This window comes from Heterodontus francisci, chromosome 3 (assembly GCF_036365525.1).
Source record: "Heterodontus francisci isolate sHetFra1 chromosome 3, sHetFra1.hap1, whole genome shotgun sequence".
Classification (NCBI taxonomy): Eukaryota; Metazoa; Chordata; class Chondrichthyes; order Heterodontiformes; family Heterodontidae; genus Heterodontus; species Heterodontus francisci.
In genome coordinates, this window is record NC_090373.1 from 191,711,696 (window position 1) to 191,738,724 (window position 27,029).

General features: G+C 44.3%; 1 protein-coding gene across 7 annotated transcripts in view; it reads right to left on the reverse strand.

Moving 5' to 3' along the window:
• LOC137365491 (serine/threonine-protein kinase MRCK alpha-like) overlaps positions 1–27,029 on the reverse strand; it is a 789,178-nt gene that overhangs the window by 230,756 nt on the left and 531,393 nt on the right. For all 7 annotated transcript variants that reach the window (XM_068027939.1, XM_068027937.1, XM_068027940.1 and 4 more), the window contains 2 exons: positions 16,380–16,546; positions 2,760–2,882 (listed from right to left, as the gene is read on the reverse strand). In XM_068027939.1, the coding sequence (XP_067884040.1) occupies positions 2,760–2,882; positions 16,380–16,546 (290 nt within the window). The remainder of the gene's footprint in view (positions 1–2,759; positions 2,883–16,379; positions 16,547–27,029) is intronic.

A 27,029-nucleotide genomic window follows, 5' to 3' on the forward strand; every position in this document is an offset into this window, starting at 1 on the left:
TATTTACCCAATTAACCTTAGCCAGTTCTCCCCTCATACTTTCGTAATTGGTTTTGTTTAAGTTTAAGATTCTTGTTTGTGATTGAAATGTGTCACTTTCAAGCTTAACATGAAATTCAATGGTATTAGGATCACTATTTCCCGTGGATCCTTTACTATGACATTGCTTATTAACCCTGCTTCATTACACAGTATGAGAGCTTTATCCCTAGTTGGTTGTGCAACTTATTGCTCCAAGAAACTGTCACGAAAACATTATACAAACTCATCTTGTAGATCACTGTTGCCAATTTGATTGTCCAAGTCTATATGCAGATTAAAGTCCCCCACAATTCATACATTACCTTTTTTACACGCTCCAATAATTTCTCTTTTAATGTTCTGTCCGATAATATAACTGTTAGGGGGCCTGTAAAATACTCCCACCAGTGTTTTCTGACTCCTGCCACTCCTAATTTCCACCCAAACTGATACTGCTTCATGATCTTCTGAGGCCAGATCCCTTCTTATTAATGTCCTTATGCCATCCTTTACTATCAGGGCTACCTCTCCTCCTTTGCCATTCTGTCTGTCTCTCCGAAATATCGCACACCCTGGACTATTCATTACCCAACCTTGATCTCCTTGTAACCATGTCTCGGTCATGGCAATTCAATCTACATCATTTACCTCTCTTCATGCCACTAGTTCATCTATCTTATTACAGATACTTTGTGCATTCATATAAAGGAACTTTTATTTCATTTTTTTTTACCTCTATTCCCTGCAATAATGTTCACCTCCCATTCTTCCTAAACTCCAATGAATATAGGCCCAATCTGCTCAACCTTTCCTTATCCCAGGAAACAGCCTAGTGGACCTTCTCTGAACTACTTCCAATGCAACTACAGCCCTCCTTAAGTAAGGAGGCCAAAACTGTACACAATACTCTGGGTGCAGTCTCACCAATGCCCTGTACAGTTGCAGCAAGACTTCTCCACTTTTATACTCCATTCCCCAGCAATAAATGCCAGCATTCCATTTGCCTACCTAATTACTTGCTGTACCTGTATGCTAACTTTTTGTGATTCATGGACGAGGACACCCAGATTCCTCTGTACTGCAGCATTCTGCAGTCTCTACATTTAAATAATATTCTGCTTTTCTATTCTTCCCACCAAAGTGGACAACCTCACATTTTGCCACATTATACTCCATTTGGCAAATCTTTGCCCACTCACCTATATCTCTTTCCAGACACTTTGTGTCCTCCTCACAACTTGAACACCTTGAAACATGGAATTGTGAACCAGAGAAGGAAGGAGGTTGAATAATAGAACCATAGAAAAATTAAGGCACAGAAGGAGGCCATTCAGCTCTTCATGTCCATGCTGGCTGAAAAAAATTAGCCGTCCAATCTAATCCCACCTTCCAGCACCTGGTCCATAGCCTTGCCGGTTACAGCACTTCAGGTGTTTGTCTAGGTACCTTTTAAATGAGTTGAGGGTTCGTGCCTCCACCACCGTTCTGGCAGTGAATTCCAGATACCCATCACCCTCTGGGTGAAAAAGCTTTTCCTCATGTTCCCTCTAATCCTTCTACCAATCACCTTAAGTCTGGTAATTGACCTCTCCACTAGGGGAAACAGGTCCTTCCTGTCTACTCTATCTAGGTCCCTCATAATTTTGTACACCTCTATTAAGTCACCCTAGCCTCCAATGTTGAAAGGAAAACAACCCTAGCCTATCCAATCTTTCTTCACAGTTCCAACTTTTGACCCCTGGCAACATTTGTGTAGATCTCCTCTGTACTCTCTCCAGAGCAATTATGTCCTTTCTGTAATGTGGCCATCCTTGGCCTCGATCCCAGATTTATCTGCCTCTTTCTCCACAGGGCTTCCAGTCCTTCTCTATCTCACCTGTCCAGCCTCTAACTCCACTCCATGTTCTCCCATACCCTGAATTATAGTGGACAGTTCCAGGGTGGAGCTAGCACAGGCACTTTTGTGTTAACCTTTCTATCACTCACGGAACGGAACTGCACAGGTTGATGACCTACAACAGGACGTCCACTAAAAACAATTCACAGTCACTAACTGGCAAGCGATTGTTTCACCCATCCTCTAACCCTTTCATAAGAAAGTTGGTTACTACCCATAGCACTAGAATGGAGACCAGGAGCTCAGCTTATTGAGAATTGTTGATGCAGACTCCAAACATTCTGCTGCAGCAGGGTTGAACAGAACTTAGAAACCCCCAAGCATAACACTGTTTGCAATTATGGTCTGGACAAAAATGTAGCATTAAATAAAACCGGGCTGACCTCCCACAATAGTGAGACCATGGGTCAGGACGCACTTAGTGTACAGTTCCTTCTGGTGTTTGAAGCTATCTCAGTAGAAAATCAAAGCAAGTTCACAATAGAATTTAATAAGAAAAAAAATCTAAATCATGGAACCGTACAGCAAGGAAGGAGGACAGTCAGTCTATCGTGCCTACACCTGCTCCTTCAAAGAGCTATCCAATTAGTTCCACTTTGCTCATCTTTCACAATAACCCTGCAAATTTTTCCTATTCAATATTTTATCCAATTCCCTTTTGAAAATTACTAGAGAACCTGCTTCCATCACCCTTTCAGGCAGTGCAAATTGCATTTTTTTAAATCTCAATTTTGACATGATACATGGCATTTTCAACATTCACTTGGTTTATACATCATCAACATCATTTAACCAAAGCAGCAAACTGGAGTAAATCTCAACATAAAACTGAATACTTTACCTAATACTTGCTGTTTCAATTTTTCTACTTCTTCTTTCAAATTTTTTATTTCGAGTTCTCTGCTTGCAGTTACTGGACCATCCACAGTCGAATACTGAAGCGCCTGAACAGTTTGTGTAGACTCTATCAAACAAAACCAAGTGAAGCAGCGTAAGTGCTCAAAGAATTTCATGACTGCAACGTGGACAATGCAGAGGGGTTAAGGCGAGATACCACGCTTTTGCTTTTTTTAAAGCTGAAAGTGAATGCTCTGGGTAACCCATGACTGTCTCATGTACAGTAAACACAACAGCCTGGAACCAAAACTGTCTGGCGCAAAAGTGTGCAATTCTGCCCACTGTATTGAGAAAGGCTCAGTCATCAGAGAGGGCGCAGCGAAAGGCAACTACTTTACAGAGGGAATGGACTGCCAAGTCAACAGATGAGGTGAATGTGTCTGTAATTCAAGAAAGTGAAATAAATATCTGGAGAAAAAATTGATAGTTACCTGTGCATTATTTCAACATATGGATTCTGAATTTAATTCTTAGTGTGTACAATTGATTGATCTTCACCTGGACTGCATTTGGCCTCAACTGAGTTTGTAAGGAAGAATACTCAAGGATCACACTCCGAATGATTCTTGCGAGAAAGTATATGCATGACCACAGGAGAAAACAAGGGTCTGGAATGGCTGTGGAACCATCCAATATTCCCTCTCCGGGCTTGCACACGAAGAGCAGCGACTTGGGTGAGACACCAGCAAGTTTCCAGTATTACAATAATGGCATTGATTATAAAGTGTTAGCACCCACAATTCTGAAGAAATCCACCACTTCTTAAAAATTAAATATCATATCCTGCCTTTCAATTTTACCATTACTGCTCTTCACTAAAAATATTCATGAACAATTGCATCACCATGTTCTTTCTGTTGAATAAATGATACATCAGACAGTCCACTTGTCCAGGTGGATGATAAAGTTATAAATGGAAGAAACTCATGTTATTCTGAAAGGATGAGATCAAGTGGGTTGAAGAGCTTGTGAATTTCAACAATTCAACTTGAAGGTACAATATGGTAGTCATTACTGAGACATGGCTGCAAGATGGTCAGGACAGCAAACTAAAGATGCCACGGTTATAAGGTCGACAGTAAAGATAGGGAAAATGGTAGGGGGGAGGAGTAACTTTATTAATTAAGAATGTAATCACTTCAATGATAAGGGAGGAAATAATGAGACGTAAGTAAGCAGTGGAGACTTTATGAGCAGAATGAAGAAATAGAAAAGGATTTAAGACTGCAGAGGGAGTTATATATAGGCCCTTTAGCAGCAGTTATGAAGTGGTAGAATGTGTAAATACAAAGATAGTCAAGCATGTAGCAAAGGCAGAGAACTTTTAATAGGGCATTTTAACCTTTAGACATAAGCAGATTAGCTCATGCCAGAAAGGCAGTGAGTTTCTTGAGTGTGTTCAGGATTGATTTCTGCAACAATATGCACTGGAGTGCTGACTTGGGTTGCGATGGAGTGTTAAATTGGAAGTTTGGTGACTGAGGAAGTTCGGTGAGGAGGGAGCGAGGAGCTCCTTTCATTTCCTACCTGTCCTCAGAGTGAGGGGAGCCAAGAGTTTCCAAAGAGCACAGCTGACTGGTGAGTAAGGCCTGGTGGGTATTTTTCAAAATGGATTGAATTGTAAGTCATTGTTTTAGCAAGACTTAGTTGATTTTTAAAATTATAATCTTCTAAAGTTTTAAATTTAAAGGGTTTAGTCATGGCAGGAGAGCTTGAAGCCGTGGTTTGCTCCTTTTGCTGCATGTGGGAATCCGGGAACATTTCCAGTCCCCAGGACCAGCATGTGTGCAGGAAGTGTGTACAGCTGCAGCTCCTGGAAGCTCGAGTTTCAGAGCTGGAACGGTGGCTGGAAACACTGTGGAGCATCCGCGAGTCTGAGAGCATCGTGGATAGCACGTAGAGAGAGGTGGTCACACCGCAGCTGAAGGGACTTGAGGAAGGAAGGGAATGGGTGACCACCAGGCAGTCCAAGAGAATCAGGCAGGGTAGTTCAGGAGTCCCCTGGGGTCCCGCTTGCAAATCGGTATTCCATTTTGGAGGCTGATGAGACTGGTTCCTCCAGGGAGTGCGGACAGAGCCAAGCTTCTGGCACCACAAGCAGCCTGTCTGTACAAGAAGGGGGAAAGAGAGGAAGAGCAATAGTAACAGGGGATTCTATAGTCAGGGGAACAGATAGGCGCTACTGTGGCCGTCAAACGTGACTCCAGGATGGTGTGTTGCCTCCCTGGTGCCAGGGTCCAGGATGTCACTGAACGGCTGCAGGGCATCCTGAAGGGGGAGGGTGATAAGGCAGAGGTCATGGTACATGTTGGTACCAATGACATAGGTAGAAAGGGGGATGAGGTCTTGCATCAAGAATTCAGGGAGTTAGGCAGTAGACTAAAAAGCAGGACCTCTCGGGTTGTAATTTCTGGATTACTCCCAGTGCCACGTGCTAGCGAGTATAGAAATAGGAGAATAGCACAGATGAATGCGTGGCTTAAGAGTTGGTGCAGGAGGGAGGGTTTTAGATTCCTGGACCACTGTGACCGTTTCTGGGGAAGGTGGGACCTGTACAAGCGGGATGGTCTACATCTGAACCAGAGGGGGACTAACATCCTTGCTGGCGGGTTTGCTAGTGCTGTTGGGAGGAGTTTAAACTAATTTGGCAGGGGGAGGGGATGCAGACTCCAAGCAGAATAAGGACACAACTAAACACAGGAAAGCGAACAAGTCAGAGGGAATACAGCAGAAGTAAGTTTCAAGGGAGTAAGACCAGGATGGAAGGCCTCTACTTTCATGCCAGGAGTACTGCAGGTAAAACGGATGAGTAAAGGGCAATGATTGACACGTGGAATTGTGATATAGTAGCCATCACGGAGACATGGTTGAGGGAGGGGCAGGATTGGCAGCTCAATATCCCGGGATATAGAATCTTCAGGTGAGACAGAGGAGGGGATAAAAGAGGAGGGGGCATTGCAATATTAGTTAAGGAGTCAGTTACTGCAGTAAGGAGAGATGATATCTTGGAGGGGGCATCAAATGAAGCTTTATGGGTAGAGTTTAGGAATAAAAAAGGGACAGCCACATTGCTAGGTCTTTATTAAAGATCCCCAGATAGTCAGCGGGAAATTGAGGAGCAAATATGTGCGCAATTTGAAGAGGTGTGTAAAAATAATAGGGTAATTATATTAGGTGATTTCAACTTTCCCAACATTAAAAGGGATAGTCATGGTGTTAAGGGCTTAGATGGAGTGGAGTTCTTAAAATGTATACAGGAGAACTTTTTAGCTCTATATGTAGAGGATCCAACAAGGGAGGGTGCAGTGCTGGATCTAATTCTGGGGAATGAAGCCGGACAGGTGGTTGATGTGTTGGTGGGGGTGCATTTTGGTGAGAGTGACCACAACATGGTACAATTTAAGCTTGTTATGGAGAAAGAAATAGACAAGTTGCAAAAAAAGGTTTTGGATTGGGGGAGAGCGAATTTTAGTAAAATAAGGCAGGATTTGGCCAAGGTAGACTGGAAAGAGTTACTTGTCGGGAAATCTACAGAAGAGCAGTGGGGGGCATTCAAAAAAGAAATGGGGAGGGTACAGGCCCAACATGTTCCCGACATAGGTAGGAGCAACAAGCCCAGAGAACCATGGATGACCAGAAACATTCAGGGTACGATGAGAAGGAAAAGAGAGGCTTTTAGCAAATACAAGGAGAGCAAATCAATGGAAGCATTAGTGGAGTATAGAAAGTGTAGGATGGAGCTTAAGAAAGCAATTACGAGAGCAAAGAGGAGATATGAGAAAGCTCTGGCTGGTACAAGTAGGGAAAATCCCAAGATATTCTATAAGTATATCAATGGGTAGAGGATAACCAGGGAAAGAGTAGGACCCATTAGGGACCAAGGGGGAAATTTGTGGGTGGAGCCAGAGGATATTGGTAGGGTGTTGAACGAATACTTCACATCAGTCTTCACCCAAGAGAAAGAGGATGTAGATATGGAACTTAGAGAAAGAGACTGTGAGGTTCTTGAGCAAATTGTCATAGGGAGTGACAAGGTATTGGAGGTTTTGGAAGGCTTAAAAGTGGACAAATCTTCAGGTCCGGACGATTTGCGTCCCAGGATGCTGTGGGAGGCGAGGGTGGAGATTGCAGGGGCTCTGACCCTAATTTTTAATTCCTCTCTGGCCACGGGGGAGGTGCCAGAGGACTGGAGAACAGCTAATGTGGTCCCACTATTTAAGAAAGGTTGTAGAGATAAGCCAGGGAACTACAGACCAGTGAGTCTCACGTCAGTGATAGGGAAACTACTGGAGAAAATTCTGAAGGAGAGAATCTATCTCCACTTGGAGAGGCAAAATTGATTAGGAATAGTCAGCATGGCTTTGTCAGAGGGAGGTCATGCCGAACAAATTTGATTACATTTTTTGAGCATGTGACCAGGTGTGTAGATGAGGGTAGTGCAGTTGCTGTAGTTTACATGGATTTCAGCAAAGCCTTTGACAAGGTCCCAAATGGGAGACTTATCAAGAAAGCAAATGCACATGGGATACAAGGTAACTTGATAAGGTGGATTCAAAATTGGCTTAGCTGTAGAAGAGAGAGTGATGACAGACGGCTGTTTTAGTGACTGGAAGCCAGTGTCCAGTGGCGTACCACAGGGATCTGTGCTGGGTCCCCTATTGTTTGTCATTTATATAAACGACATAGATGACTATGTGGGGGGTAGGATCAGTAAGTTCGCGGATGACACAAAGATTGGCCGAGTGGTTAACAGTGAGGTGGAGTGTCTTGGGTTACAGGAAGATATAGACGGGATGGTCAAGTGGGCAGAAAAGTGGCAGATGGAATTTAACGTTGAAAAGTGTGAGGTGATGCACTTTGGAAGGAGTAATGTGACACGAAAGTATTCAATGAATGGCCTGACACTGGGAAATTCCGAGGAACAAAGGGACCTTGGCGTGTTTGTCCATAGATCTCTGAAGGCAGAAGGGCAGGTTAATAGGGTGGTGAAAAAGGCATATGGGACACTTGCCTTTATCAATCGAGGCATAAATTACAAAAGCAGGGAGGTCATGTTGGAGTTGTACAGAACTTTGGTAAGGCCACAGCTGGAGTACTGTGTGCAATTCTGGTCGCCACATTATAGGAAGTATGTGATTGCATTGGAGGCGGTGCAGAGGCGATTCACCAGGATGTTGCCTGGGATGGAACATTTAAGCTTTGAAGAGAGGTTGGATAGGCTTGGGTTGTTTTCACTGGAGCAGAGAAGACTGAGGGGTGACCTGATCGAGGTGTACAAGATTATGAGGGGCATGGACAGGGTGGATAGGGAGCAGCTGTTCCCCTTAGCTGAAAGGTCAGTTACGAGGGGTCACAAGTTTAAGATGAGGGGCAGGAGGTTTAAGGAGGATTTGAGGAAGAACTTTTACACCCAGAGGGTGGTGACGGTCTGGAATGCCCTGCCTGGGAGGGTGGTAGAGGCAGTTTGCCTCACATCCTTTAAAAAGTACCTGGATGAGCACTTGGCATGTCATAACATTCAAGGCTACGGGCCAAGTGCTGGCAAATGGGATTAGGTAGACAGGTCAGGTGTTTTAATGCATCGGTGCAGACTCGATGGGCCGAAGGCCTCTTCTGCACTGTATTATTCTGTGATTCTGTGAATATGTTCTCCGACCAACAAGGGGGCAGGCCATATTAGATTTAATAATGAGTAATAACGCAGATTTAGATACCAGCCCAATAGTGTGTGAACATTTATCTAATAGTGATCATAATACAATATAGTAGCAAAAAAGTTCTGTTACTGGACGGAAACATGGCTAAAAAATGGTGAGGAAAAGGGAAGGAAAAAAGGGAGGTGGGGTGGCAGTACTGATTCGGGAAGACATTGTAGTGTTGGAAAGAAGGGATGACCTTGAGGGGGCAAAGATAGAATCCATTTGGTTAGAGTTGAGAAGGTATGATCACACGACCGGGGTATTCTATCAACCTCCAAATAGTGAGAGAGAGAAAGAGGAGCAAATCTGCAGGGAAATCACAGAGATGTGCAAGAACTATAGTGTGGTGATATTAGGGGACTTCAATTACCCAAATATCGATTGGGATAATATTAAAGGGAAAGGATTGGGAGGAATTTCTGAAATGTCTTCAGGAGAACTTCCTTGATTAGTAAATTCTCAGCCCAACTAGAAAGGAGGCATTGCTGGATCTGGTGCTGGGTAATGAGGTGGGCCAAGTGTCTGTGGGGGACCACTTGGGTAAGAGTGATCATGATAAGGTTTGGACTCATAATACAGAAAATCAAGGAACGAAATAAGGTATAATATCTACACTGGAAGAGGGCTATTTTCAATGCGACGAGAAGGGATCTAGCCAGGGTAAAATGGAACCAAAGACTGACAGGAAAAGCTGTAACAGAACAATGGGCTATCTTTAAAGAAGAGATGCTTTAGGTGCAGGCTAGGAACATTCCAACAAGGGAGAAAGGTAGGCGAAACAAAAACCGGGCTCCTTGGATGACAACGGAGATAGAGATTATGATGAAACAAAAAAAAAGAGGGTGTACGTTGCATGTCAGGTGAATTCTTCAAGTGAGAACCAGGCCATATACAATATGTTTGGAGGTGAACAGGATAAGAAGACTGGCAAAGAGAGAATATGAAAATAGAATGGCAATCAACATAAAAGGGAACCTAAAAATCTTCTACCAGCATGTAAATAGTAAGTGGGTAGTAAGAGGCGGAGTGGGGCCTATTAGGAACAAAGAGGGTAATACATGCTTAGCGGCACAGGGCAAGTCTAATATGCTTAATGAGTACTTTGTGTCAGCATTTACCAAGAGGAATCTGACAAAATATCGGTAGAAGCGAGAGAGGAAAGGCAATGGAAAGAGTAAAAAATTGAGAAGGAGCAGGTACTGAAAAGGTTGGCTATGCCTAGGGTAGATAAGTCACCTGGTCGGGATGGTGTGCATCCCAGGTTGCCAGAAGAAGTGGGGATGGAGATAGCGGAAGGGCTTGCCATAATCTTCCCTTGATACGGGGGAGGTGCCAGAGGATTGGAGAGTGGCAAATGTGATACCCTTATTCAAGAAAGGGTGTAAGCACAGCCCTAGCAACTTCACGCCAGTGAGTTTAACATCAATGGTGGGTAAGGTTTTAGAAACAATAATCAGGGAAAATAATCAACAGGCACTTGGAGAGGTTTGAGTTAATTAGGGATTGCCAGCATGGATTTGTTAAAGGCAGATCATGGTTGACTAATCTAATTGAGTTTTTTGATGAAGTAACAGAGAAGGTTGATGAACAGAATCCAGTGAATGTTGTCTACATGAATTTGAAGAAAGCATTTGATAAAGTACCACATAAAAGGCTGGTTAACAAAATAAGGCGCATGGAATAGGAGGGTCAGTGTTCAGTTGAATAAAAAATTAGCATAAGGGCAGAAAACAGCAAGTGGTGGTACATGTTGTTTTTCAGATTGTTTCGCCTACCCTTCTCCCTTGTTGGAATGTTCCTAGCCTGTACCTAAAGCATCTCTTCTTTAAAGATAGCCCATTGTTCTGTTACAGCTTTTCCTGTCAGTCTTTGGTTCCATTTTACCCTGGCTAGATTCCTTCTCGTCACGTTGAAAATAGCCCTCTTCCAGTGTAGATATTATACCTTATTTCGTTCCTTGATTCCAGATAGTGGTGTTCCCCAAGGGTCAGTGCTAGGATCACTGCTATTTTTGCTACATATAAATACTTGGATCTTGGAATAGACTGCAGAATTTCAAAATTTGCCGACTGACACCAAGCTTGGAGGAGTGGCAAACAGTGAAAATGATAGGAGCTGCCTGCAACAGGACATCGACAGGCTAGCAGAAAGGGCAGCCAAGTGGGAGATAGAATTTAATACAGACAAGTGTGAGGTGATGCATCTTGGTAGAAGGAATAGGGTGAGGAAATATAGACTTAACGGCCCAGTTCTAAAGAGTGCGCAGGTGCATTGATCTTTGAATGTGGCAGGACAAATTGAGAGTTGTTAGCAAAGCATATGGGATCTTGGGCTTAATAAATAGAGGCATTGAGTACAAAAGCAGGGAAGTTATGCTGAATGTTTATTAAGCTCTGGTTGGGCCCCAACTGGAGTATGGCATCCAGTTCTGGTCACTACACTTCAGGAAGGATGTGAGGTTCCTTGAGAGGATGCTGAGGAGATTTACCATCATGGTTCCAGAGATTTTAGTTACAAGGTTAGGTTGGAGAAGCTGGGGCTGTTCTCCTTGGAGCAAAGGAGACTGAGGGGAGATTTGAGAAATGTGTACAAGATTATGACAGGCTTAGATAAGTTGGACATGGGAAAACTGTTCCCATTAACTGATGGTACAAGGACTAGGGGACACAGATTGAAGGTCCTGGGCAAGAGATACAGCAGGAATGTGAGGAAGAAGTTTTTTATGCAGCGAGTGGTAATGACCTGGAATTCACTGCTCACGAGTCTGCTGGAAGTGGAGACAATCAAGGATTTCAAAAGGAAATTAGACAGGCACTTGAAGGAAATAAACTTGCAGGGCAATGGGGATCGAGTAGGGCGGTGGGACTGACTGAATTGCTCTGCGGAGAGTTGGCATGGGCTGAATAATCTCCTTCTGCAACGTAAGTGACTATGACTAGCAATCCACAGGCCTAGGCTAATGATCTGGAGCCTTGAGTTCAAATCCCACCATCGCAGCTAAAGAATTCAAATTCAATTCATTAATAAAAATTTGAATAAAAAGCTAGTTTCAGTAATGGTGCCATGAAACTATCATCGATTGTCATAAACACCCATCTGGTGCACTAATGTCCTTTAGGGAAGGAAATCTGCCATCCTTACCCTGTCTGGCCTATATGTGGATCCAGATCCACAGCAATGTGGTTGACATTTAACTGCCCTTGAAATGGCCTAGCAAGCCATTCAGTTCTATCAAACCACTACAAAGTCTATGAAAAGGAATCAAATTGGATGGACCACCTGGCATTGACCTAGGCACCGGAAACGACTACGGCAAACCCAGCCTGTCGACCCTGCAAAGTCCTTCTTACTAACATCTGGGGGCTTGTGCCAAAGTTGGGAGAGCTGTCCCACAGACCAGTCAAGCAACAGCCTGACATAGTCATACTCAACAAATCATACCTTACAGACAATGTCCCAGACACTGCCATCACCATCCCCAGCTATGTCCTCTCCCACTGGCAGGCCAGACTCACCAGAGGTGGCGGCACAATGGTATACAGTTGAGAGGGAGCTGCCTGGGAGTCCTCAACATCGACTCTGGACCCCATAAAAATTCATGGCATCAGGTCAAACATTGGCAAGGAAACCTCCTGCTGATACCACCTGCCGCTCCACCCACCCCCCCCTTCAGCTGATGAATCAGTGCTTCCCCATGTTGAACACTAATTGGAAGAAGCACCGAGTGTAGCATGGGCACAAAATGTACTCTTGGTGGAGAACTTGGTGCCTTACAGCTCCAGCGACCTGGGTTCAGTTCTGGGTACTGCCTGTGCAGAGTTTGCAAGTTCTCCCTGTGTCTGCGTGGATTTCTGTCGGGTGTTCCGGTTTCCTCCCACAGCCAAAGACTTGTAGGTTGATAGGTAAATTGGCCATTGTAAATTGCCCCTAGTGTAGGCAGGTGGTAGGAGAATGGTGGGGATGTGGTAGAGAATATGGGGTTAATGTCTCTTCTTCTTCTTTGGCCTCCTTATCTCGAGAGACAATGGATACGCGCCTGGAGGTGGTCAGTGGTTTGTGAAGCAGCACCTGGAGGGGTTAATGTAGGATTAGTATATAAGGGTGGTTGTTGGTCGGCACAGACTTGGTGGGCCGAAGGGCCTGTTTCAGTGCTGTATATCTAAATAAAAATAAATAAAATAAAAATAAAACTTCAATGTTCATCTTCAAGAGTGGGTCGGTAGCACCACTACTGACTGAGCTAGCCGAGTCCTAAAGGACATAGTTGCTAGAATGGGTCTGGGGCAGGTGGTGATGAAACCAAGCTGCTTGACCTTGTCTTCACCAATCTACCTGTCGCAGATGCATCTGTCCGTGACAGTACTGATAGGAGTGACTACCGCGCAGACCAAGTCCCGTCTTCACTCTGAGGATACCCTCCATCCTGCTGAGTGGCACTCCCACTGTGCTAAATGGGATAGATTCAGAACAGATCTAGCAGCTCAAAATTAGCCATCCATGAGACGCTATGGACCATCAGCAGCAGCAGAATTGTATTCAACCACAATCTGTAACCTCATGGCCCAGCATATCCCTCACTCTACCATTACCATCAAGCCAGGGGATCAACCCTGATACAATGAGGAGTACAGAACAGCATGCCAGGAGTAGCATCAGACATATCGAAAAATGAGGTGCCAACCTGGTGAAACACAGGACTACATGCATGCTAAACAGCGGAAGCAGCAGGCAATAGACAGAGCTAAGAGATCCCACAAGCAACGAATCAGATCAGAACTTTGCAGTCCTGCCACATCTAGTTGTGAATGGTGGTGGACAATTAAACAACTAACTGGAGGAGGTGGTTCCACAAACATCCCTATCCTCAATGATGGGGGAGCCCAACACATAAGTGCGAAAGACAAGGATGAAGGATTCGCAACCATCTTCAGCCAGAGATGCCAAGTAGATGATCCATCACAGCCTCCTCCTGAGGTCCCAACATCACAGATGCCAGTCTTCAGCCAATTCAATTTACTCCATGCAATATCAGGAAATGGCTGATACAGCAAAGACTATAGGCCCTGACAATGTCCCGGCAACAGTACTGAAGACTTGTGCTCCAGAACTAGATGTGCCCCGACCCAATCTATTCCATTAAAGTTACAACATGGCATTTACCCGACAATGTACAAATTAGCCTAGGTATGTCCTGTCCACACAAAGCAGGACCATTCCAATCTTGTCAATTATTGCCCCAACAGCCTCCTCTCGATCATCAGCAAAATAAAGGAAGGTATCGTTGACATTGCTATCAAGCAGCACTTACACACCAATAACCTGCTCATTGATGCTCAGTTTGGGCTCTTCCAGGTCAGCCTTGTTCCAAACATGGACAAAAGAGCTGAATCCAAGAGGTCAAGTGAGAGTGACTGCCATTGACATTAAGGCAGCATTTGACCAAGTATGGCATCAAGGAGCCCTAGCAAAACTGAAGGCAATGGGAATCAGGGGAAAAACTCTCTACTGGTTGGAGTCATACCTAGCGCAAAGGAAGATGGTTGCAGTTGTTGGAGGTCAAGCATCTAAGCCCCAGGACATCACTGCAGGAATTCCTCAGGGCAGTGTCCTAGACCCAACCATCTTCAGCTGCTTCACTTTATCTCCATCATAAGGTCAGAAGTGGGGATGTTCGCTGATGATTGCACAATGTTCAGTACCATTTGCAACTCCTCAGATACTGAAGTCCATGTCCATATGCAAGACCTTTACAACATTCAGGCTTGGGCTGATAAGTGGCAAGTAACATTCACGCCACACAAGGGCCAGGCAATGACCATCTCCAACAAGAGAGAATCTAACCATCTCCCTTTGACACTTAACAGCATCACCATCGCTGAATCCCCCACTATCAACATCCTGGGGGTTACCATTGACCAGAAACTGAACTGGACCAGCCACACAAATGCTGTGGCTACAAGAGCAGATCAGAGGCTATTGGAATTCTGTGGCGAATAACTCACATTCTGACTCCCCAAAGCCTATCTGCCATCTACAAGGCACAAGTCAGGAGTGTGATGGAATAATCTTCACTTGCTTGGATGAGTACTGCTCCAACAACACTCAAGAAGCTCAACGCCATCCAGGACAAAGCAGCCTGCTTGATTGGCATCTTAATCACCACCCTCAACATTCACTCCCTCCACCACTGGCACTGCAGCAACTCACCAAGCCTTCTTTGATAGCACCTTCCAAACCTGCAACCTCTACCAACTAGAAGGACAAGGGCAGCAAATACATGGGAACACCACCACCTGCAAGTTCCCCTCCAAGCCACACACCATCCTGACTTGGAACTATATCATCATTCCTTCCCTGTTGCTGGGTCCTACTCTTGCGTTGGTTTACCTACACCAGATGGACTGCAGTGGTTCAAGAAGGCGGCTCACCATCACCTTCTCAAGGGTAATTAGGAATGGGCAATAAATGCTGGCCCAGCCAGTGATGCCCACATCCCCCGAATGACTAAAAAAAAGCTCGAGTTTAACGTAATGTTTGAAAGGGAGAAATACAAAACAGATGCTAAGAGTCTACATTTAGGTAAGGCCAATGTCAATGCGATGAGACAGAGACTGTCCACAGTAAATTGGGCAAATCTATTAATGGATAAAATGACAGAAGATCTTCCAATTAGGCACTCTACAGCCCACTGGACTCAAAATTGAGTTCAACAACTTCAGACCATGCCTCCATTTTGATTTTTTTTTTTAACCACATGCTAGTCTTAAACTTGTTCTTCATGTTTTTGCTTTCAGACGGAGCTGATCATTATTCTGCTATTAAGATTCTCTCTGAACAAATGCTTTTACTACTCCCTTTGCGTTTTATTCCATGACGTCTTGGTCATTTAATCTCTCCTGCCCTCGGCCCTATCACAAACCTTCCCTTTTGCTCTTCTTCCCCAGCCCCCGCCCCTTTTACTTGCTTAAAACTGATTACATTTCTAACCCTAGTCACTTCTGATGAAAGGTCACAGACCTGAAAACGTTAACTTTGTTTCTCTCTCCACAGATGCTGCTAGACCTGCTGTGTATTTCCAGCACGTTCTGTTTTTAAACCACATATCCAAGTTTGCCAGTGACAGAAAGATAGGCAGTACTGCAAGCAGTGCAGATCGAAGCGTAAAATTACAAAAAGATATTAATAGACTATGAGAATGGATAAAATTGTGGCAAATGGATTTCAATGTAGTCAAATTTGAAGTCATCCACTTTTGACCTAAAAAAAGGACAGAACGGATCAAAAGCTGGAAACAGTGGAGGTCCAAAGAGACTTAGGGCTCCAGGTAAAGAGATCATTAAAATGTTATGGACTGGTACAGAAAATGATCAAAAAGAATAATGGAATACTGGCCTTTATATCTAAAGGACTGGAATACAAGGGGATAGAAGTTATGCTACAGTTATATAAAGCTATTAGAACACATTCAGAACACTGGAGAGTCCAGGGCAAGGGGTCATAGGCTAAAATTTAAAGCCAGGCCTTTCAGGAGTGACATAAAGAAACACTTTTACACACAAAGGGTGGAAGAAGTTTGGAACTCTCTTCCGCAAATGGCAATTGATGCTAGGTAAATTATTCATTTCAATTATGAGACTGATAAACTTTTGTTAAGCAAAGGATTAAGGGATATGGGGCAAAGGCTGGAGTTAGGTCACAAATCAGCCATGATCTCACTGAATTGTAGAACAGGGTTGAAGGGCAAAATGGCCTACTCCTGATCCTACGTTCCTAACAAGGTGGCTTAGCATTACGATTTTCCAGCCACCAGGAATAGTGCTTCATAACGCCTCAAACCAGGAAGTCCTTGGGACCTGAACCCTCACCTTGAAGTTTCCTACTCAGTTCAAGTTTTTCTTGTTCTAAACGTCGTATCCTCCTCTCATAAGCCTCTGTGGCTAAGCTGTCCTCTAATGTCCGCTGAATGTTGATATCAACATCCGTCGAGGATGATCCAGCAGCATCTCTCAGACTGCTTCTGTCAGACAGAATACTGAGAAAGAAACAAATGTATTAGAAAATACCTCTGCACAAGAGGTAAGGAATTATTGGTGTAAAACAAAGCAAAATCAAATTGGATATATTTGGAACTACTATGCAGCAAGCATTTGCTATAAAACAGCGAACTCCTCACAAACAGGTCCTGATAAATGGACAGGCTGTAACTGTATATTAAATCTGTGCCTGAGAAGGAACCAATGCTTATACCCAGATCTGTGACAAATTAAGTATTTGGAACTTGTGGTTTAAGCCAATTATTTAAAGCGTAATGACAGTCTAAGGCTGGTGCCTCCTATTGTATATTCAACAGTGTGTTATAACCATGAATAGAGAAAATGAGCAAAACTTATTATGCAATAATTAACAGTAATTTCAGGTGCTTTTACATTTCATGAGATCTGTGTTCAGATAGCGAATGCCTCGAGCAGTGGTCTCACACAGCTGGCAGAAAGACAAGTGTAAAACCAGAGGCATTTGCTAAGACCAGCTGCTGAGAAGCTTGTTGTCCCAGCAGATCTGGTGGGCCAGTTGCAGCAAGTCCCAGCAGTTTCACAATTAGTTTGTAGCTGAATGATTGAACTCTTGCTTCATGGACACGGCAGGACTAGGGCACATGAAAGTACTTTTTGATTAAAATTTAATTAACATTGTTATGCTAAACATTTATAAATCACTGGAGTATTGTGTTCAATTCTTGCATTACATTTTGGGAAAGATGTTGAGGTCTTGGAAAGCATGCACAGCAAATTTACTAAAATGACAGAGTAGTTACTTCAGGAGACCAGAGAAGCTGGGATTGTTCTCCTTAGATCATAGAGGTTAAGGGGAGGTGTAATAGAGGTATTCAGAATTATGAGGGGATCTGATAGAGCAAGCAGGGATAAACAGTTATCTCTGACAGGTGAATCAGTAACCAGATGTCATAAAGTAATTCGCAAAACAAAACTGGAGGAAATGAAAATTTTTTTTTTACACAGAGGGATGTTAAGATGTAGAATGCACTACTTGAAAGGGTGGTGGAATCAGATTCCAGAGACTTTTAAAAGGCATTTGAACATATTTTTGAAGAGGACCAATTTGCAGGGTTATGGGGAAAAAAGCGGACGTGTGGGATTAAATTGGATAACACTTTCAAACAGCATGATAGGTGAAATGGCCTCTGTCTGTGCAGTAAGATTCTATGATTCTACAGTGGGCAAATTAACAAAGCTAGTTTGAACTTTACTGGCTGCTTACACTTCATTGGGGATGCCCAATGACATTTTTTTTTATTCACTCATGGGATGTGGGTGTCACTCGCTAGGCCAGCATTTATTACCCATCCATAATTGCTCGAGGTGGTGGTGGTGAGCTGCCTTCTTGAACCGCTGTAGTCCATGTGAGGTAGGTACACCACAGTGCTGTTAGGAAAGCAGTTCCAGGATTTTGACCCAGCGACAGTGAAGGAACAGCGATATAGTTTCACGTCAGGATAGTGTATGACTTGGAGGGGAACTTGCAGGTGGTGGTGTTCCCATGCATTTTCTGCCCTTGTCCTAGTTGGTAGAGGGCACAGGTTTGGAAAGTGCTGTCTAAGGAGCCTTAGTGAGGTGCTGCAGTGCATCTTGTAGATGGTACACACTGCTGCCACTGTGCGTCGGCAGTGGAGGGAGTGAATATTTGTGGATAAGGTGCCAATCAAGCGGGCTTCTTTGTCCTGGATGGTGTTCAGCTTCTTGAGTGTTGTTAGAGCTGCACCCATCCAGGCAAGTGGAGAGTATTCTATCACACTCCTGACTTGTGCCTTGTAGATGATGGACAGGCTTTGGGAAATCAGGAGGTGAGTTACTCGCCACAAGATTCCTAGCCTCTGACCTGCTCTTGTAGCCAAGGTATTTATATGGCTACTCCAGTTCAATTTCTGGTCAATGGTAACCCTTAGAATGCCATTGAATGTCAAGGGGAGATGGTCAGATTCTCTCTTGTTGGAGATGGTGGTGGTGACACTTGTGTGGCACGAATATTACTTGTCACTTATCAGCCCAAGCCTGAATATTGTCCAGGTCTTGCTGCACTTCTACATGGACTGCTTCAGTATCTGAGGAGTCGCAAATGGTGCTGAACAATGTGCAATTATCAGCGGACATGCCCACTTCTAACCTTATGATTGAAGGAAGGTCACTAATGAAGCAGCTGAAGATAGTTGGGACTAGGACACTACCCTGAGGAACTCCTGCAGTGATGTCCTGGAGCTCAGATGAATGACCTCCAACAACCACAACCATCTTTCTTTGCACTAGGTATAACTCCAACCAGCGGAGAATTTTCCCGATTCCCATTGACTTCAGTTTTGCTAGGGCTCCTTGATGCCATACTCGGTCAAATGCTGCCTTGATGTCAAGGGCAGTCACTCTCACCTCACCTCTGCAGTTCAGCTCTTTTGTCCATGTTTGAACCAAGGCTGTAATGAGATCAGCAGTTGAGTGGCCCTGCCGGAACCCAAACTGAGCGTCACTGAGCAGGTTATTGCTAAGCAAGTGCCGCTTGATAGCACCTTCCATCACTTTACTGATAATTGAGAGTAGACTGATGGGGTGGTAATTGGCCAGGTTGGATGTGTCCTGTTTTTTGTGTACAGGACATACCTGGGCTATTTTCCACATTGCCAGGTAGATGCCAGTGTTGTAGCTGTACTGTAACAGCTTGGCTAGGGCGCGCAGCAAGTTCTGGAGCACAGGTCTTCAGTACTATTGCTGGAATATTGTCAGGGCCCATAGCCTTTGCAGTATCCAGTGCCTTCAGTCGTTTCTTGATATCACGCGGAGTGAATCGAATTGGCTGAAGTCTGGCATCTGTGACGCTGGGGACTTCAGGATGAGGCCGAGATGGATCATCAACTCGGCACGTCAGCTGAAGATTGTTGCAAATGCTTCAACCTTACCTTTTGCACTGATGTGCTGGGCTCCCCCATCATTGAGGAAAGGCACGATACAAATGCAAGTTTTTTTTTCTTTTATAGTACATACAGATTTGCTCTTGAAGTTTATAGCACTAAGTTAAGAACTGGAATTGAATAACTGTATCATTCTTTTACAGTGGATTAAAAAAAACAGCAAACTGGTGAAAACAGTGAACTGACCCAGTTAGCTAAAGGCAGTGTTATATAGAAACTGAAGTTCTCAAGGACAGTTAGGGATGGGCAATAAATGCTGGCCTAGCCAGCAACACCCACTACCCATGAAAGAATTAAAAAAATTCAGTGGGGCTAATTTCATCATAGTCCACTCCGAGTAATGAAACTATGATCAAAGGGAATGTGGGTCAGATAAAATATTACATTGCAGTCCCAATTCTTTGACCTACACTCCCTCCCACTGTGGAATGAACTTTCTATTGGGCACTGTAGGCTCATCTACTGTACTTAAGGTACTTATCCTAAAGGTGGAATTTCACCACTTTCACTATCTTAACAATCTAAGCTACAATTAACAGTAGCACCTTCTGTTTATGGTCCATTTTGGTAGTTCAATTTATAGGGGCTGATGACATGAGAAGCATTGGATTAATTGGTGGAGCTACCGAGTCTGACAGCACACTTAGGTTAAAATCCATTTACACAGAAATAACCATAAATCATTTTCAGCTACATTAGTAGGCAAAGTACAAGGATAAAGAAGTAATAAAGAATTCATACAAATCATTGATTAGACCAAAGTTACAGTACTGTGTGCAGTTTTGGGTTCCATTATACAAAAGGCATTGAAGCCACAACAAATACTCACTCGGGTGTTGTCAGGGTTAGAAAACTATAGTTTTGAGGACAGACTAGAGATACTAGTATTCTAAGAGGAGATTCACTAGGTGTTTTTAAAATTATGCAGGATATTCATAAGCCTGAACAGAGGCATATTATTCAACTGGTTGAGGGAGTCAGTGATGAGAGGTCTATTTGAGGATACATAGGTGGTGCCAGAGGACTGGAGAATTGCAAATGTTATACCCATGTTGAAAAAAGGGTGTAAGGATAAAGCCAGCAACTACAGGTCAGTTAGTTTAACCTCAGTGGTGGAAAAGCTTTTAGAAATGATAATCCAGGCCAAAATTAACTTGGACAATTAACTTGATTAATTAGGGAAAGCCAGCACAGATTTGTTAAAGGCAAATCGTGTTTAACTAACAAGCTGGAGTTTTTTTGATGAGTGAACAGAGAGGGTTGATAAGGGTAATGTGGTGTATTTGGACTTCCAAAAGGCATTTGATTAAGTGCCACATAATAGGCTTATGAGCAAAGTTAAGGCCCATGGAATAAAAGGGACAGTGGTGGCATAGATACGAAGTGGGCTGAGTGACAAGAAATACAGAGTAGTGGGAAATGGTTGTTTCTCATAGCAACACAGGAAATGGGAGCAGGAGGAGGCCATTCAGCCCCTCGAGCCTGCTCTGCCGTTCGACTAGATCATGGCTGATCTTCTACCTCAACACCATTTTCCTACACTATTCCCATGTCGCTTGATATCTTCAGACTGGAGGACAGTATAATGATGCTCCCCAGGGGTCAGTACTAGGACCACTGCTTTTTCTTGATATTGTTACGACCGACCGCTCCTGTCAAAACCCCCAATCAAAATATACGATTCTGACTGTGGTGGGACCAACGCACTGTTAATTCAAACCCGTCGTTCCACAGATCGGCTAACATATCATTTAAAAACTTTCCAAATTAAAGACCCACCAAATTGTACCATCTATTAACCCCCGAATGAGGCTAACCAAACCAGATGTCTTTAAATTAACAAATTAACTCTTTATTAAAAGAACTAAATTCTTAAACACTATGAAGATATAAACAACATTTCAAATAGAAAAAATTAGAGTCCTTGCAAATTTACAGTCCGAGATTGCTTGAAGTCCTCACAGTTTTCCGATGCGGGGAAAAAACGTCCTTTCGCAATAGAACAGTCGGTAGTCTAACTTCAGTAGGTGATGCTTTCCTTCTCCAGCAAATTTCAACAATTAACAACTTGCAAACACTTTCAATGGAATCAATCTGACTTTAGAGCTTTTTAAGGGATAAAAGATTGTCACAGTTTAACTTCCCTTTCTTCAATTTAAATTACCAGAGATCTCTGTCTTTGCTTGATGTTTTTAGAATTTTGAGAGATAATAATCAGCAGACTAAAATCCTCTTCCTTCAGTTTAAATAGTACAGAGTTCTTTTTCAGGTGCGTTCATCACAGCTGTGCCCTCTGTGTCTGTGTGTTCTGTTAGCACAAACTGTCTCACTAAAAGCCAGTTCAAACTGAATTGAAACAAACATATCACATCAGGCTTACACCCAGTGGCTGTTTCCATGGTAACGAGAATGCACCCTTTGAATCGCAGTCTCTAAATGGCTGTTTCTAAAGCAACGAAAATGCACCTTCCTATAACTCCTAAGGCTTGCCGGCTCTTAAAGCAATCCCTTGCAAGCCTTAAAGGAAAACCACATATTCCGAAACAAAAACTACAGGACCATGACAATATATATTAATGACTTAGTCTTGGACATACAGGGCACAAGTTCAAAACTTGCAGACGACACAAAACTTGGAAGTATTGTGAGGAGGATAGTGACACACTTCAAGAGGAGATAGACGGGCTGGTGGAATGGGCGGATACATGCCAGATGAAATTTAAGGCAGAGAAATGTGAAGTGATGCATTTTGGTAGGAAGAATGGGGAAAGGCAATAGATACTAAAGAGTACAATTCTAAAGGGGCGCCGGAACCCACAGATCTGGGGGTATACGTGCACAAATTGTTGAAGGTGGCAGGCCAGGTTCAGAAAGTGATTAATAGGTATTTGGGATCCCAGGCTTTATAAATTGAGGCATAGAGTACAACAGCAAGGAAGTTATTATTTTAACACAGGTTCGAACTCAAGTAGAATAATGTGTCCAATTCTGGCAAAGTACCCTAGGAAGGATGTGAAAGTTTTAGAGGTGGTGCAGAAAAGATTTACGACAATAGTTCCAGGGATGAGGGACTTCAGTTATGAGACTGGGTTGGCATCCTTCCATCTACAAAAGTTGATGAACATGCAGCAAACAATCCATTTAGGTGGAGTGTCTTCTTTTGGTGTACCTTTGTTGATGGTTGTGAAGGCCAATCCTTGACAGGCAGTTTCTGCCACAAGTGCTGCATGTGTGCTGCATGTGTATAGCTGCCAAGTGCAACAATGAGTTGTTGTTTTTGATGTTGGGGCCTGTTGCCAAGCTGCTGTAGCAACTGGTCATCGTGGTAGTGCACACGAGTCCACAGTGTTCCTCTACTTGAGTTCGAACCTGTGTTTTATAAAGGTTCATAATAACTTCCTTGCTGTTGTACTCTATGCTTGATGTCCATCATGCAGATGTGTCCAATCCACTGAAGCTGCCTTGATTAGTGCTGACACACTAGGGAGCTCTGTCTTTGAGAGGACTGCTGCATTTGTGATTTTGTCCTGCCAGGATATACCCATAATGCACCGCAGACAGCGAAGATGGAAATTATTGAGCTTCTTTTCCTGGCAGCTGTAAGTCACTCATGTTTCACAGCCATACAGCAAGCTGTTGAGAACATGGGCCTTATAAACCATCAGCTTGGGCTGAAGGGTCAGCTTGGTGTTATCCCATGCCCATTTTGCAAGTTGGCCATAGGTGGTAAGTGCTTTCCCTATGTGTGTATTGAGCTCTGCATCAAGTGACAGACTGTCACCATGGCCCCAAGGTAGCAGAATTTGCTAATCACTTCCAGTGGGGTGTTATTTAGTGTGATCTGGGGCAGAGATGCAACACCTTATCCCATGACGCTTATAGTCAAGGAGAACAAGTTTCAGGCATGGGACAGACAGTCCATGAGTCTTTGTAGCTGAGTTTCCATGTGAGCAACTAGCACAGCATCATCAGCGTAGAGGAGTTCTCTGATCAGGACATGATGCGTTTTTTTCTTTGTTTTCAGTCTTGATAGATTGTACAGCTTGCCATCTGACCTAGTGTGCAAGTAGACTCCTTCCATATCTGCAGGGAAGGTGAAGGTCAGGAGCATGGAGAAGAAAATGCCAAACAGAGTGGGGATTGGGACACAACCCTGTTTCACTCCATTCTTCACTCCGAAACAGTCGGAAGTGGAGTCATCAATCTGTACAGTGCAGTGCATGTTGTCATGGAAGGAGCAGATGAGACTGAGGAGCTTCGGTGGACAGCCAATTTTTCCCAAAATCTTGTACAACCCTGCTCTGACGACTGTGTCAAATGCCTTAGTGAGATCTACAAAAGTAAGGTTCCCTACACTTCTCTGGAGAGGTCGTATCCACAGCAGATCTGCCGGAACGGAAACCGCACTCGCTTCAGCGTACACTCGGTCCGCAGGTAAATGGAGTCTTTTAAGTATGACCCGAGCAAAGGCCTTCCCCATGATGCTAAGGAGTGAGATGCCCCTGTAGTTATGGCAGTCGCCTCTGTCACCTTTGTTTTTGTATAGTGTGATGATTTTGGCATCACGCATCTCCTGTGGAACAGAGCCTACATTCTCGCAGAGAAAGAGAAGGTCATAAAGGTGTGGCAATAGATGGGAATTTCCGTGCTTGAGCAGTTTGGCTGGGATCCCGTCCTTGCCCGGTGCCCTTCTGTTCACTAGGTGGTCTATGGCCTTCTCAAGCTCTAGTGCTGAGGGTCCTTCATCGAGCTCATCCATGACAGTAAGTTGCAGGAGAGCACTGAGCGCAGACTGGAAATTGTCCAACTCTCAGGAGTACTGCTAACAGTCGTGTTCAGCCCAGCGGAACATCTGTTTACTCCTGTCGGTGAGTACTTCACCATCTGCCAACTTCAGGGGAGCAACTTTGGTGATGGCAGGGCCATGCGCCCTCTTGATCCCTTCATACATAGCTCTTAGATTTCCTTTGTCACAGGCAGTTTGGATTTCTCGACATAAGCTGATCCAGTGTTTGTGCAGTATCTCCCTCTCCTTTGCATGGCTGTCTTGGCTACTTTCAAGTTATGCAGTCTCTTAGATAAGAACACAAAAAATAGGAGGAGTAGGCCATTCAGCCCTTCGAGCTGCTTCGCCATTCATGGCTGATCTACTTTAACACCATTTCCTGCCCTATCCCCATATCCCTCAATGTTTTTACCACCAAATTATGCTTCTGCTGCTTCATAGATGATTTAGCCTCGTGACTTCCAAGCTTCATCAATGCCGGCATCGATGCTTCCCATTAAGGCTTTGGTGCGTAGCTAGCTTTCTAGCGACAGTGCGAAGTGCTGGTATTTGGCATCATTGCTATGGAAGGGATGTTGAAGCAAGGTAGGCCATTGTGTTTGGAGCTGTGGAACTTTCAGGGGTGCCCTTCATTCTGCTGCTGATAAAGAGAGTGGTCGGTGTCACGATGGTAGGTCTGGGTGTGAAGAACTCACTGGGCAGATCGCGCCTCCTTGTGATGACTAGGTCTAGTTGGTGTCAATGACCAGACCTTGGGTGATGCCATGATACCCTGTGGCGATATCTGCCCTGGAAGAAAGTGTTGATGATGCAGTGTTCATTCAGGGCACAAAGCTCAAGAAGGCATTGTCCATTATTGTTGATCTTGCCCACCCCATGACGACCGAAGGACACTGACCATGAATCACTGTCGGCCCCAACACATAGATCAGCCATGATCTCACTGAATGGCGGAGCAGGCTCGAAGGGCTGAATGACCTACTGCTGCTCCTATTTCTTATTTTATGTAAAGGTAATTTGAGACCTACTCAGCTGAGATGACATCTGTGATTGATGCAAAAGACAAAGCCTACATGATGCACAACATAAACCCAACAGCTAAGACACTGCATGACCTGAAAGTAGCCAAGACAGCCGCGCAAAGGAAGCAGTTACTGCGCAAACATTGTGTTGAAGTCACCCAGGATGAATAGCCTCTTGCAATTTGGGATGCTCCTCAGAATGTCACCTAGGGAGTACTAGAAATGCTCCTTATCTGAGATGCTGGCGTTCAGAGTTGGGGCGTAGACGCATATGATGTTGACTGTGCCTCCATCAGATGATAAGCGCAGGGAGATGAGATGCTCCAAGGTTGCTACAGGTGGCTCAATTGACTGTATCAGCTGGTTGCTCACTGCGAAGCCTACACCATGTTCACAGTGATCTTCAGCACTCTTTCCATGCCAGTAGAAGGTGCAAAAGAGCCTCTGTCGGCTAATCTGGTTTTGTAAGAGCAGCAATGTTGACACCAAGGTTGTGTAGCTCACGGTCAATCAGGGCTGCCTTGTGCACACTTGCTGTGGAGTGTGGATCGTTGTTCATTCCAGGACACACAGTCCTCACATTCCAGCTTCCAAGCCATGAAGTTACCCTTCTTTGTTTGCTGCATAGCCTAGGCATGGTTTCTGGAGGTGCACACTTGCCTAGCATCTGCACTCCACTCTCAACCTTGCAGGCTGGTGTCCAGAGGGAAGGCGAAAGCCTATACATCTGGGGCCTATTTGGTTGGTTAAAGGAGTTGCCGGAAGGTGCTAACTTGAGGGAAACACTAACTGCCTAATGGGACTCCACTCCAGATTTTGTTGGGTTTAGACCCTGAGCTCTTGATGTTGTTGTGAATGTTGCAGGCACTGACCAGCAGGGCCCAAGATTGGCACAAAAGTAGGTGTGATCTTGTCCTCCAGCTGTGCGAAGAGTTGCTGCTTGCCACCTCCATCCCCCAAATCCTCCAGCTACTACACCCTCAGGTAGCCAGTCTGAGATGACTGTAGGTTACTTAGGAGTGAACGCAGCACAGGTGAGTGAATTTCTGGCCAGGAATAGGCTGAAGTGGAAAAATCAGTATAATCAGTGGCCAGTCAGCAGCTCAGCAGGAGATTGAAGCCTTTCAATCACAGCAGTGGTGGGGAAGGGCAGTAAGCTGATCAAAGTTACTTTAAATATCACAACAGAGTAGCAATTCAGAGTCAAAGTTGGGTCTTGCATTACAACCAGTGCAATCCAGATTAGAGAAAATGGGGTTGTTCTCCTTAAAGAAGAGGAGGTTGAGAAGAGGTGTTCAAAATCATGAGGGATCTGGACAGACTAGACAGAAAGAAACTGCTCCCTAAGGCACAGCAGTCGAGAATGAGAGGACACTGATATAAGGTGATTTAAGGTGCCCATCTTTTCCAGAACTCCATGATTGAATCTCTTCAATCTCCGTGACCGCATGGGTTTCCGCCGGGTGCTCCGGTTTCCTCCCACAGCCAAAGACTTGCAGGTTGATAGGTAAATTGGCCATTGTAAATTGCCCCTAGTGTAGGTAGGTGGTAGGAGAATTGGGGGAAGGTGGGGATGTGGTAGGGAATATGGGATTAATGTAGGATTAAGTAGAAATGGGTGGTTGTTGGTGGGCACAGACTCGGTGGACCAAAGGGCCTGTTTCAGTGCAGTATCTCTAAAGAAAGAATAAAGAATCAGGTTCCTGCCCCTGCGCAGTGCCAAAACAGCTCTTAT